Below are 13,592 nucleotides of genomic sequence, written 5' to 3'. Positions count from 1 at the left end.
AATGATCTCTTAAATAACGATTGATTTACAATCACGATTTGCAATTACGTAATAGAAATAGGAAATACTGCAAATCAATCAATTGCTACTGAAATATTGTCACACAGTTCGATGACTGCACGAAAGATGTTTTTAAAGAGCTACATGTACAAGAAGAAGAAATGAGTGATTCGGATGAAGAAAGTGCTGAAGTAGAAGATAAATAGACTGTTGACAATTACCATGTAGCTAAAAACGCAGTTAATCATTGATTGAAGCAATTATAGAAGTGTATTAAATTTCTCGTGTTTAACTAGTTTCGCGTATCCTAATTTTTAGCGAAATTAAAGGCTCGCGAAAATTAGTACTAATAAGGTAGTTCCGATGAATATTAGGGGTTGTCATAGTTAGCGATCAAGCGCAGTTCCGTTTCGCTTGGTAACAGACACATAACGGCTGCGAGGGAGACTAGGGTCGACACGACCTGAGAAAGAGAGAAATTTGCCGCGAAACATTTGCCGCCAAATTTTCCTCCCGCCAATTTACCGCTGTACAATACGCATTGCATGAGATCAACAGCTGATGTTTTCGTGATTTCCTTTGTCAGCAAACAAGGAAGAGGGTTAAAGTCCAGTTGAAAGTCAGCTATAAACAGGCTCGTAAACTGGTATGACAAGGCATGACAGGCTTATTGACGTCAATCAGATTAGCGCTGATTGGCTGCCTTGAAATAGCTCATGACTCTGATTGGTCGAAGCATACGTAGGCTTCTAAATATGGACAAGTGTTGCATCAGCCAAAGATTCAAGACACGCGGCACGTCCATCCATCAATAAATTTCATCATCCCTCGTTAAAATGGCGGTGTGAGGTCCGGTTTGGCAAAGTCTCTTCGTGCATTTATTTGCACCCGTACAAACATGGAGTAAGTATACAAGGAAGGGCTCTTGTTCATTGCTATGGTCGTTGAAATCCCCACCGAACTTAACGTCGAAACGAATTCGTCGATAGAAACTTCGACGTCGAAACGAATTTCTGATACACTACAAACTGCCAACGTGTACACGTTTACGCAGTTCCCTGTTCACAGTCGACACGATGTTCTAAAATTCGTTTCTGGTTTATAGATCCCTTACTACAGGATCTGGTGCTTTTACTTTGTCGCGATAGTTCTTACAAACACAGTTAAAACAGAACCTAGTGTAGAATGGCTCAATTCTTATATCACAGATTGGTTTAATTAACATCAACTTTCTTTCGACTCTTGATAAGCTGAAGCGTGGTTTCGTTCTTCGACGTTGTATTAATCCGCATTATCAATTTTTTCAATTTCAGTTCCCAACGACGCTTTCGAGTTCTCTCTCAAACATCGATTATAGATGGCCAGAACATATCACAAATCAGCAATGGAAGAAGAAATTTCGTTATTTTCGACAGCAACAGACCTAGAAGAGCTAGAGCTCTTCAACCCGCTCTCCTTGGCAGGGGAGAGCGAGTTTCTACATAATTATGATGTGTACAGTTGTATAGAGGAAGCAAAGCCGCCGCTTTCAAGTTTGCTGGCGGAAGACCTTCTGGAAGAGCTTGGTTTCGAAGGTTAGTTCCATTTCCCTGTTTTCTAAGTTAAAGACTATGTAATCGCTAGTCATTCGTATGGTTTGTAGACACTTCGATCTCTCGCGCGAAAACATCTCCCCCCCCCCCCCCAAAAAAAAAACCTTTCCTCCCTAGCCCTCCCTCCCACACACGCACACATATACGAACATCATGCAATGCTTGTTTGCGATTACATCATTTTACTGCATCAGCAGTTTTCTTTATTAAAAGCAAAAGTAACATTTGTGCAATACTTTAAATTGTAGTTTGACAGCATCTTGGCAATGAAAAAGTTTTTTTCCCAGGATTCAAACTTTCATTAAGTATTAAAAATGGATCAATTCTCCTTCAATTACAGATGGCGGTGGCCTCTTAGATTCTGATTGGATGACAGAAAAACTGGAATTCAACACTACTGAAGCTGTGCTTGCTGTTCAGACTGACCCAGTCATGGATCTAGATGAAGCAGACTTGACAACTCTGGAAACCTCCCATGCAATCGAGTCATCTGAAGCAAGTGAGCCAGTTGAAAATGTTGTTCTGGAAACTGAAATAACATCAGTGACACTGCAGTCTGAAGACAACATTTTTGCTGGTGTAGATGAAATCCTCAAGAGGTTATGTGCAGACAGAAAGATCCCATATAATGAGGGAAATGTAAGCCCCCCCTCTTCCCCATTACAGAATGTTCCTGAAGTGGAGGTGCACTCTCCGTGTAGCGTCGCCTCATCTGGATCAGAAGTGAGTGAGGACACCCTGCCAATGCCTCAGTCAGATGGGGACACTGTCTCTTGCCCTTCATCTCCAGACATTCAAGTGACTCCAGTAAAAAAGAGTGCCCCATTGATTCTTCAAGCCATCAAGACTCCATCAAAGGCATCTTATTTCTCACCATATCCAAAGGAGAAACCTGCCAAGGTTAAAACTCCGCAACAGAAAAAGAGGAAACGCGATCAGAACAAAGATGCTGCTACTCGCTATCGAGTCAAGAAACGCGAGGAACAGGATGCCATCCAAAAAGAAGTTTCTGGGTTGGAGAAAGAAAATGTTGAGTTAAAAGAACAAGTGACTTCTTTGTCTAAGGAAATTGAGTACTTAAAAAACTTGATGCTTGAAGTGTATAAAAACAAACTTCAGAAACAGACTATAATAGCTTTAAACGTTAAGTAAGAGTTTTGTATAAACAGCCCATAGAAGTTGCGCAGTTGGCATTCCTTCAGTTGTTTGAAGTTTATTCGATCATGGTTATCAATTTTGTATTTGTCTTACTCAGTTGTTCTCCTTTGATATTATTATTAAAATATCATGTTTGTATATACTGAAAAGTGGTCTTGTTATTGTATGATCTTAAAGGGGTAGTATCATGGGGTTTTTGACCTTTTTTGTTAAAAAATGGTGAAATAAGACCTCACTTTGCTACAAAATAATTCTAGAACAACGAGAGGAGAGAAATCAACTCAATTCTTGACAGGAACAACTCGTATTCTGTTCTAGCGCATTTTGGAAACAAAAATGCGAGAACTTGGGAAAACATTAGCTTAACATTTTTCAAGTTTCAATCCATACCGGCCTACTCTGTCTCTGACCAGAGGCACTAATCAACAGTTTTTTTGTGCTGGGGTGATAATTTGTAACAAAACTAAACAATCATTTTTTGTTTCTGTTGTCAGACAAACATTTTTGGGGTACTTCCCCTTTATCAAGCATGCCTCTATCAGGGTGTGTGAATCTGTAAGCCCATGCCTATTCCATTCTTATGCCACCACCTTGAACTACTCAGCTTTGCCAGGTGGTGGCAAGGAAATGCTATAACCGACCTCCTTACCATTTCCAATCAAACGCAACTTTGAATATTGAGAAGACCCTGGGACGAATTTTGGAGAGTACAACGAGGTCTTTCTTACTCTGTAAAAGGGGCTCGCTCGTGGAACAACCCCCGTTGGTTTCGTTAATGAAGCGATAGAAAAATTTTTGCTGTCGGCGCATGCCCCAAACAAAACGTACCTTGTCAAATATCTGAGCAGTTTTGTACACCATTCGAGTCGTTGGTGGCTACAACTTGGTTAGGGGGTTAGTTTCTAAAGGAACTGGCGGTGTTTTGGGGGAGTGGAAATAAATGTTTGGTTTATCAACAAAGTTGATAACTAAAGGTAAATTGGCTGCTGTGAAGAGATCTGATTCATCAGTTATCAACTCCCTTGATAAACCAAACCTTCATAACTACTTGGTGTAAGCCTTTAGCATTATGTCCCGGGGTGTAACAGTCAGGCTTGCACAAAGTACTACCCAGTCGTTCATATCAAAGGGCGTACTGAATTTCATCAAGGGGATAACTCGCCATCCAGCGTACAAAATTTGATAAGTTGAAGGATTAGTAGTTGGGAGTACATTTATCCCCTGGGTATTATCATATCTCCCGGTATCCGATCTGGGTCCAGAAAGAGCATACTAGGACAGTACCTCCCCACCCCTAAAAGCGTAAATCAAGGGCTTTTCGTCAAGGGCTTCTGTTTCTGTGACTTGCTGATCACTTGCAGCGTACTGTGTCAACCAATCACAATCGCGTGACTTTTCATTTCTGTTGTCACGTGAATGGGCAAATCCATCATGGCTGAATCGATGGGATTCAATCCTGTACTAGTGAACAGCGTAACATATATTGGGACAATTGCCGTGTTTCTGGTCGCCATGAAGGTACCAAAGATATCTTTACCTTACTTTCCAGCTACAGGCTCACTCTTGGTTTCCAATGACGCGCATTTTGCGGCCAATCAAGATTTGGAATATCTGTTCGTTGGTATCTGGTCTGTGCACTTTCTCCGTCGCTCGATGGAAGTTCTTTTTGTTCACGATTACCGGAGAAGAATGCCTTTCATAGAAAGCATAGGGGCACCAATTTATTACTGGTTCTTCGCATTTTGGATCGGAGTTGCGCTGCGACACGACAACGGTTACAAGCAAACATATCTCGCTCTGATTGTGGTCGGTTCGATCATTTTCTTTCTTGGGGAATTTGGAAATTGTTACTTTCACCTCAAACTGCGAGCCTTTCGGAAGGAAAAGATTGAAGAATCCCTTTCTCAGAAATCACAGCATGTGATACCATATGGATTTCTCTTCGAGTTCGTCTCTTGTCCGCATTATTTGTGCGAGATTTTTTCTTGGCTGGGCTTTTTCTTGGCTTCTTGGGTTCTGCCGGCAGCTCTGTTTCTACTTGCAACGATCATGACGCTTGTGACGTATTCATTCAAGAAGCACAAAGCATACCAGCAAGAATTTGATGGACTAGCAGGAAGGGAACTGTATCCAAAGAATCGAAAAGCACTTATTCCCTTTATCTTTTGAGATCCCCCATCAAAACAACGCCCTCCGCCCACCCTACTGTACCACCTCCCCCTGGGCCCTGGCCCCCTCCATCAACGCTGGAACTGTTACTGTGCACTTGCTACGCACTGACTTGACTTTCAGACAAAAAGCGTGTGGTTATTTGGACGCCTGATCGAAGAAAGTAAAATTAAAATAACGATGAGAACTCTTAAGGCAATCACCTTTTAGTGCCGTTTCCAAAGAAGGGCATTTCTAATCTTAACGGTGCCGTGAATCGCCATATTGCCGTACCCTGTGTTGCCAATTTACTAAGCTGTTCACCACCCATAAATGATGAGTGTAAACATTAGTGTGAGGAACAAATAGGAACAGTCTGTGGCTGCATCTAGGCTGTATGGACTGACCAAGTAAAGTATATTTTACATGTTATAATGACTGATTGAAACCTTCAGTGTGCAAACTTATGTAAACTAGTGTTGAATGTTCAGATTGTGCTTTTCGTCGACTTTGGGGCAAAATAAATTTTTGGAGCGGTAAAAAAAATTGGAAACTGTTGGAAAAAATAAATAAATAAACAAGAAAAGAAAAGGCACAAAAAGCTAGGCACCGGGCGGATTTGAACCACCGACCTCCTGTTTACTAGACAGGCGCTCTAACCAACTGAGCTACGGCGCCTCCGATGGCTTGCCTGGTGAAAAATATATTATTTAATGAAACGCGTTACGTATCCAGAGGCGTGTTAATGTTTGTTCTTGATGTTGTTCATTTGCATCAATTTTTGAAACGTACTGCAATGAACGTATATCAATCTAGCAATCACACCAAACACATCAACCGAAAAAAGAAATTTGTCTGCTGTCTTTTTTGAGCTGAGCAACGCGACACGCGATGGGGTTCTCAGGGGAGGCCCCAGAGTCCTAAGCAACCAATCAGAGTGAGCGAAGCCAGGCGTGAAGTGACAGCGCGCTGGCTTTAATCACCAACGGTAAACTTGCTCAGTTTGGAAGCAAACTCTCTCATCCTTCGCTCCCTTTTCTTTGTAGTATAGAGCAGTATTTTGCTCTAAATCTTAGCTTTTGCCCTTTTCACGTATATCCTTGTTACTCCTTTCTTCTGATACTCTAACTTTTCTGTAAAGTGCTGAAAAATGAGGCTTCGAATGCGGATTCCAACACGAGCGCGGACAAGGGGCTCACTGCTTGACTTGCCTGAAGAAGTCGTTCTTCTTATTTTGAAATGTTTTACAGCAAACGAACTCATGTGCTTAAGAATGGTAGGTATAAAACCCATGAGGTTATTTGACTGAAGGAAAAATATATTTAACGCGTTTTTCCGTCGATAAGAAATTTTGCTCGACCGTTGGAAAATTCTTGTTGGTGGACGCGGTCTTCATTCATCAAACCGTTAAACGTTCGTTCTTCTGCTGAATTCATTCTGTACATTTCGTCTTTGCAGGTCTGTTCTAGACTAAAGCATCTCATAGATGACTCATCTAGCTTATGGCTGTCGGCTTCTTTTCTGGGAGTTTGGCCGTCGTACAAAAATCTTCCACTATTACAAAGGTTTGTGATTGTCTCATGTAACGGAATTCGGTTGCTTTGTGCGTCATTCGAATTTCCCTCCATTTTATCTCGCGCCCAGATTTTAATTTTTACTTTTCACATCGACTGATGAGGGCATTAGTTCAGTATTATAATGGGTTGTAAAATAATTTTAGTTGACATTAATTATTTTTTCCTTTTTTATAGGGCAGCCAATCTGGGAAATCCAGAAGCACTCATCAAGCTTGGACTGGCACATTTGTATAATGAAGGAAGTAAGTGGCTTGTCTGGTCTAATAATGTAATGGAATTAATTCTTATTTCATGGAAAACGGTCCAAGGGTAAAACGCCATTATTTTTAAATATCTTACAACACCAGGGTGTTACGTTGGAAGTATGTTAAACGCATAAACTTCCATGCACAAAGTATTTTACCCAAAAATGGCAATTATGAAAATAGCTTTTGTCAGTTTCACCAATGGAAATATGAAAAAATTTCAGTGTCATAAATGGGTAACTTCTTACTTGGTTATCTTTATTATTATTTCCAAACAACAACAATAACAAAAATCTGTAGTTGATATCATTCTTGTTTGAGTGGATATGAATCATATATAAATAATTTGTATATAATATATTCAGACTTACTCTTCAAACCTGTTTTTCTTAACTGTTTATGTGCAAGAGTATTCAGTCACCTTTATATCTGATATTCTTAGTTACAGAAAGTGGAGAGAAAGGTGTTGTCAATGCAAAGGAAAATGGTCGTCTAGCTGCAGAATTTTTCTTTAAAGCTGAATGCACTATTCCAAATGGTGCACCATTCACTTGGTTCTTTGTGCGTCCCCCATGGGCGCCATCTGGTGTGTGCTGTAAATCGTGTGTCTTTCACAGTATGGTGGAACTTTGCTCAGATTCTGGGGTAAGTAAAGTAAACTTGAAAGTGCACAACATGCATGTACATGTATGTTAAGTATATCAATAACTGACCAGTTAGCTCAGTGGAAGAATACCATGGAGACTGCCATGTGGGAGGTCATGGGTTCAAACCCCCGCCAGACCAACACTCAGGGTCTTTAACTGAGGAGAAAGTGCTGCCATTGTAATGATATCTGCAAATGGTTAGACCTTCTAGTCTTCTCGGATAAGGACAATAAACCATAGGTCCCGCAGCACAACATTAATTTTGTATCTAATAATCTGTGGTACATTCAAAAACCCAGCCACTGTTCAAATAGAGTAGGGGACAAAGTCCCTGGTGTGGTGGTATCTCTGACTGATGGCGGCTGCTGGTGGCACCTTTACATGCTGACGTCCGATCTCACCCCACAGAAGAATAATTATTGTAAACCACCATGAGACTATGCAATATGTGCGGTAAACAAATTCATTACGGTACCACTAACCAGAGCCAATGGTTTTCTTTCTTTGTCTGTCAATTCACACAAACAACAACAACAACAACAACAAAAGGTAAAGTAGTGAAGGCCACAAAAACATAAGTGATTAAAATGTTTCATTTCATAATTTTATCTTGTTACAGGTCAGTAAGTCAATGTTGTACTGTGTAGGGAAAATTCTTAGCTTACATGAGGTAAGTCAAACATCAATTTCTGAGTTTTAAATACATTTAGGGCGAGATTTCACCACAGCCCCATACATGAATATATCACCAACTCAAGCTCTGTTTGTGATTGTCATTGGAAGTATAGTTTGAGAATAGCCAAATGCATAATTCTTGTGTAGAGGTCTTTCCTAACAAAATTTAGCCTAATGACAAAAAATGTGGAAGGTTCTCCAGAGTTGGGTGAGGGGGGTACTCCTTTGCTCCCTTGTATAAGCTATATAGGTATTGCTACCCCAAGCGGTATACGGTTTATGAGCCGTTTTGGTCTGTCTCTGAAAATGGGCATTGATTTTATTGAACACATTTGAACATGGGTAATATTGGACATGAACACTTTGGTCTGAAATTGAGTTCGGGTGGCGGAGTTCCTATCCAGAAGGGTATATTTGACATTGTCTTTCAAGGTCCTACAAACGAAAATCTGAAAACACCATTCTGATCATAAAGCACAAGGTGATACTCGTACAGTGCTAGCCTGTATAGCTGTCAGTTCTGAAAACACCCCCAGATGGGCAGGCTACTAAACTGTTGGCTTCATGGACTCTTCTAGGTCATTGCTTTGTGGACAAACTTAAGCTGCATTCACACCAAGGGTTAAACAGTTTAAAATTGTTTCCTTCATAAAAGCTGCTTTCAGATTTTTGTGGACTACAGATTTAGCACAAATGAAAGCATAAGTTAACGTTTACTTGAATCCTATGTCAAAGCCAATGGTTCAGCTTTGTGTTACCAAGTTTCCTTTTGTTGGTGTGAATGGGGCTTTAGTTACACTGAAATGACATCTAATAGTTTTTGTTATTACGTATGGAGTTCTTGCATGTACAGTCGACTCCCGATAACTCGAACCCTCGCTAACTCGAACCCCCCGCTAACTCGAACCAATTTTCCTTCCTTTCAGGTCATTTTCTATATAATTTTATCCTCGATAACTCGAACTCCCGATAACTCGAACCTTTTTCAATTTCCCCTAAAGGTTCGAGTTATCGGGAGTCGACTGTAGTAAGTACAGTATCTTTATGAACATTTTAGGATGAGAGGAAAAAGGAGGAAAGCCTTCAGTGGCTCAGAAATGCTTCCGGCCAGGGGTCTTGCCATGCTGCATTTGAACTATGGAAGTTGCGCTTTTGCCAGGGTCCCCTTGAACCCTACTCAAGACTAGAACGACTCAGAGGACTGCGAGACTGTGCTAAAGATAGTCACCCTGATGCTCAATTGACGCTTGCTCTTGAATATGCTCAAGGAAACCTCGGAGGGGCTACCAGATCACAAGTGGCTGAGTTCATCACACAGGTATGCCATCCTAACGGGATACTTCACTTCATGAGGTGCAAAAAGAGCCCCCCCTCCCCCCTCCCCTTCTTCCCAATACAAAATCATACATAAATATATAGACCAAAAGCCACTATACCTAATTACAAAACGTGCTGTACATGATTCGTCAATCAATAAATCAAATATTATTTAAACCGTAAGATTGATAACCTACACTTTATGCACTTGTCATCGGCTTCCCCGAGGGGGGGGACCCCGGGCTGATATGGGGACTTTGCTAATTGTGTATTTCAAAGTTCTTGTATTTCCCCACCCGTGCGGGATTTGTTTCTTGCAAAGTCCCCAGTATTTGGCGAACCCAACTGGATTTGAAGATGCACTTCAGAACTTTATTTGGGTTCTTTAAACAGTCGGCAAACACTCGGACTTTGCATTCTGATGAAAACTGAACTTTAATTATTTTTTCTCGAATACTCCATAAGTTGCTATAAATCACTCCTCTTACTGTACATGCGCAGTATGGTGAAAATTTCAACTTTTCATTCAGTCCTGAATTCCCCAGTTTTCAATCTATCCGGACTGATGAAGAACAAGGGAAAACACACTATCATGAAGGTTCATTGCTGCTTCTAAACACAACATCCGTAAGTTTCCTGAGTACTCTGAACAGTTGCTGTGATGCTTCAGAAATTAACATTCTTGTCAATATTTAAAAAAAAATCAACTTTTTCTATCCTTAACAATTTAACAGACCGCTTCTATTATATCACTAACAAAAGACGACCTGTTGACCTTTAACAGTGACCTCTATAAACAATAATATATACACAGAGGAATTTTAAAGTTGCCTATGCCTACAAATACGTACAAAGTTTTGACGGATGGTCTGTTTGATAGACAAAAAACAATGGATTTTAAAACATACCTTCTTGTTCTCCTCCGCCATCTTGCCATCGATCGAGCGAACAAAAATCGTCCCCAATCTCCTCTCAGTTGAACATAAGCGAAGTCCCCATATTTTCCCCGAGAGTAGGGCATTCAAAAATCTAAGTCCCCACATTTCCCCCACCACAACGGAAGAAATTTGTTGCAAAGTCCCCATAAAGTTCCCGTATTCCCCCACATCAGCCCGGGGTCCCCCCCCTCGGGGAAGCCGATGACAAGTGCATTACATCAAGATTAAAGATGGGTCATCAATATTAGGCAGCTTAGCTTGCTTTGAACAATTCAATCATTCGTCCCCATTATGTTCATGTGAGTAGCCTAAGGTATAAGTTAAAGAAAACCTTTTTTAAGATAGATCATTACTTTGGATGACATAATAGTAGCTTCCCTTGATCGAACAGCGTGGAGTTACCCGGAGTTGTAACGCAATCGTCAAGGACCGCCATATTGGAATTTCTTCTCTTTGACTTAGTTTCCCACTCGGCCAAACTTTGTAACCTTGTGCAAAATGGAGCGCCTTTTGGAATCGACCTGTTTTAAAATTATTTTAAGAGTAGACTTACCTTACTTTACTTTGTCTCAATCTTACAGATGTCCAATATGTTTTTTCTTTTTCCTTTCTAGTTTGTGTCCAGATCAAAGCCATTGAATAGTCACAAGCTTTTTAGTTTTCAAACCGAACTCAACAGCACAATGAGGTATAAAGTCTTACTAGCTTCTTGCAGTTTTTTCTTATTTATTTTTAATTTGTCTCCATTCATCTCAATAATGTTAGCAGATTTTAAGCGACCGCCTACAGTGTACCATCCTTCCCTGACTTCGTATTCACAAAAGGTATAAACTTTAATTTTCTCTAATTGTTTTTGATGGATTTTGCAGGTACATCCTTGTTGACTGGCTGGTGGAAGTTGCTGTAATGAAGGTTTGTGTTACCTTTCTGTTTCAGTCAAAACCTGGCATTACATGTATTTCTGGGATGATAGTTTTCATCTTGCATCTGAATGATTACAACTTGTGATAACATATATGGCATTCAAGAAGTAATCCTACTGGTCTTGGGTTCATCTTTAACTAGTTTTGTCACATCACGCATGAGCAGTATTTCCGAGATTGAAATGGACATTCAAAGTTCCTCTTTGTAATGTTCAGCATTTGAATGGAATCTTGAAGATTTCTCTGGAAATCTTTCCGAAAAAGACACACTAACTCAAAAACAAATATAAAATACTTAGGAAATGCTTAATACTGTAATGTAAAGAAAAAATTCATATTTTTATACTCGTCTGTCAATAAACTAGGGGAATTTCTATTGGTATGTCTGAAATCTCGCTGGTGATGTTCAAAACTGACATGTAAATTTCAAAAATACTGGTCAGGTGTGATGTAGATTGACTGTAATTTGTTGTTTTGTTGCAAATTCTGTTTCTTGAGCCCCTCTTTAAAATTTATATTCTCTTTGATGTATACATTACATTTCAGGATTTCCCAAGTCAGATCGTTCATATCGCTGTGAACTGTGTGGATCAATATCTTATGAGACGTAAAGTACAGAGATCAGAACTCCAGCTTCTTGGAATCACATGCATGTTGATAGCAGCAAGGTTTGTGTTGGCAATTATTTTATTACTGAGAGTTATACAAGTTCACCCTCAATCAACATGTATGTTTGTTTGGGGGGGGGGGGGAGATTGACATTTTAAAAGAAACACTACTTTGAATTCAATTTGGTCTGTTTTTGACTTCCACTAGTACATGTAGGATACATATTAACTCTATAAACCAGGGCTTTAAAGATACTTACAGGAGGGATTTTATCACAGCTTGAATTAGTTTAATTTATAAGGTGAGAAAGAGGGTTGTATAAATAGTTATAAGGGATGGCCATTATTGTTAATTTAATTTATTAGTGATTAATAGCATTAACATACACAATTATTGTCAGATTATTCTAAACAACACTGCAATTTCAGATTTCAAGGGACAGATATTGTGACGATCAGAGAAGCTGCTTGGTTAACTGATGGGACATACAAGTATGAAGAAGTGGTTAGGTAAGTTGAATAGTGGTTAGTTTATAACAAAATTAGAGTAAAGTATAGTCACTACAGGCCAAGCTTAAGACAACATTTTGAAAACATTTAAACAAGTTTGTTGCTTGCACTGTTGAGCAATGTCTCAGAGCCTTAAGCTTGAGCATCCTGGATTTTACCTGCCTGCCTCTGGACAATAAAAAATTTGTGATCAATGCCTACGTGTTCTTTGTTCCGTGATTGGTCATCATCATCACTATTTTTTCCTTTGTCAAATTATAGAATGATGGGTGAAGTGATGTCCTCTATCAAGGGTCAAGTTAGAGTAAGTTGTTTAAGATTTGATATTATTTATGCATCTGTTATGGAAATTAACACAGAGTTATTGGCTTGTTTTTCAGGTCCTTACCATACCTGATTTCCTCAAGCTGTTTTGTTCTCTTGCTGCAGTAAGTCTTCATTTTCGTTGTGTTTTATAATGATTAATAATCAATTATTAACGCCCCAGTACTATAGTGATTGCAGACATATCAATTATAATAGTATATATTACTCAGTCAGTAATAATAATTATAATAATCAATTTATAAAGCACTTTTTATATGATATTCAAAAGCACTTACAATATAAAAACGAAAAATTTAGTCAAAGTCAATAACATATAAAATTTAAAGATAATCAAACAAAAAGTGACACAGGCATACTCAGAAAAAAAAAACCAAGTTCTTTATAACGTACAGGAGTCAAACCTATGAACTTCCGATTACTAGATGGGATGCTCTGCCAATGAGCTACAGGAGACTTACATGTATGGGAGCTAGGCCATTAAAGAGTGAATACGCCTGTGTTATTGACTGAGTAATACAGTCATGTTCTCATTTATTTATGAGGCTTAAAATATACCATCACATTTTTTTTTATTGCAAACATTATCTCTGTCTCAAGTTACAATTCTCTTTATGTTTACAATACATGTATCTCACTGTTCAATTCTTTTTTTTTTTTTTCAGGCCAGTCAAAAGACTGAGTGTATTGCGGGATATATAGCAGATTTGTCAATTTTACACACTGAATGTGGAAGGTATAAAAACTTTTCTCTAAATATTATAGTTAGCGTAGTGATTTTATTAAGATTGGTCTAATGGTTGCTAGACTGGAAGTCCATTTTGTAATTTCAAGTACAACAAAGTTATGTAGGATACATGAAAGAAAATGTATATTGTTCATCTTGCAATCACATGAGCCTAAACCCATAGTGTTTTGCCAAGTATAAAA

At 39.2% G+C, this 13,592-nt stretch overlaps 3 protein-coding genes and 1 non-coding gene across 5 annotated transcripts in view; 3 read left to right on the top strand and 1 right to left on the bottom strand.

Annotated features, from left to right (window-relative positions):
• The first annotated feature begins 745 nt into the window (after nt 1-745).
• Nucleotides 746-2,899, top strand: LOC146486203 (uncharacterized). The gene is made up of 3 exons (XM_085099185.1): nt 746-903; nt 1,314-1,574; nt 1,933-2,899. The coding sequence occupies exons 2-3, from the start codon at nt 1,358-1,360 to the stop codon at nt 2,742-2,744; spliced, it is 1,029 nt and encodes a 342-aa protein (XP_084955311.1). The 5' UTR covers nt 746-903; nt 1,314-1,357; the 3' UTR covers nt 2,745-2,899.
• A 1,252-nt stretch (nt 2,900-4,151) lies between these two features.
• Nucleotides 4,152-5,388, top strand: LOC146486202 (very-long-chain enoyl-CoA reductase-like). The gene has a single exon (XM_085099384.1). It carries the CDS (start codon nt 4,167-4,169, stop codon nt 4,917-4,919), a length of 753 nt encoding a protein of 250 aa, XP_084955510.1. The 5' UTR covers nt 4,152-4,166; the 3' UTR covers nt 4,920-5,388.
• Nucleotides 5,389-5,502: 114 nt separating this feature from the next.
• Trnat-agu (transfer RNA threonine (anticodon AGU)) lies at nt 5,503-5,576 on the bottom strand. The gene has a single exon. It is a non-coding gene; the product is annotated as a tRNA-Thr (tRNA).
• The window catches only part of LOC146486195 (cyclin-F-like), a 49,022-nt gene continuing 40,950 nt past the window's right edge, over nt 5,521-13,592 (top strand). For both annotated transcript variants that reach the window (XR_014860064.1, XM_085099320.1), the window contains exons 1-13: nt 5,521-6,174; nt 6,357-6,463; nt 6,650-6,717; nt 7,163-7,365; nt 7,987-8,037; nt 9,100-9,360; nt 10,912-10,985; nt 11,167-11,209; nt 11,767-11,888; nt 12,258-12,338; nt 12,600-12,642; nt 12,719-12,766; nt 13,328-13,398. Coding sequence is in view for 1 of the 2 variants with exons in the window: in XM_085099320.1 (XP_084955446.1) it covers nt 6,049-6,174; nt 6,357-6,463; nt 6,650-6,717; nt 7,163-7,365; nt 7,987-8,037; nt 9,100-9,360; nt 10,912-10,985; nt 11,167-11,209; nt 11,767-11,888; nt 12,258-12,338; nt 12,600-12,642; nt 12,719-12,766; nt 13,328-13,398 (1,298 nt within the window). In the remaining variant the exon portion in view is untranslated. The remainder of the gene's footprint in view (nt 6,175-6,356; nt 6,464-6,649; nt 6,718-7,162; nt 7,366-7,986; nt 8,038-9,099; nt 9,361-10,911; nt 10,986-11,166; nt 11,210-11,766; nt 11,889-12,257; nt 12,339-12,599; nt 12,643-12,718; nt 12,767-13,327; nt 13,399-13,592) is intronic.

Source organism: Pavona decussata, unplaced genomic scaffold, assembly GCF_977016875.1.
Source record: "Pavona decussata unplaced genomic scaffold, jaPavDecu1.1 SCAFFOLD_21, whole genome shotgun sequence".
NCBI lineage: Eukaryota > Metazoa > Cnidaria > Anthozoa > Scleractinia > Agariciidae > Pavona > Pavona decussata.
This window is presented reverse-complemented; position numbering and strand designations above follow the sequence as displayed.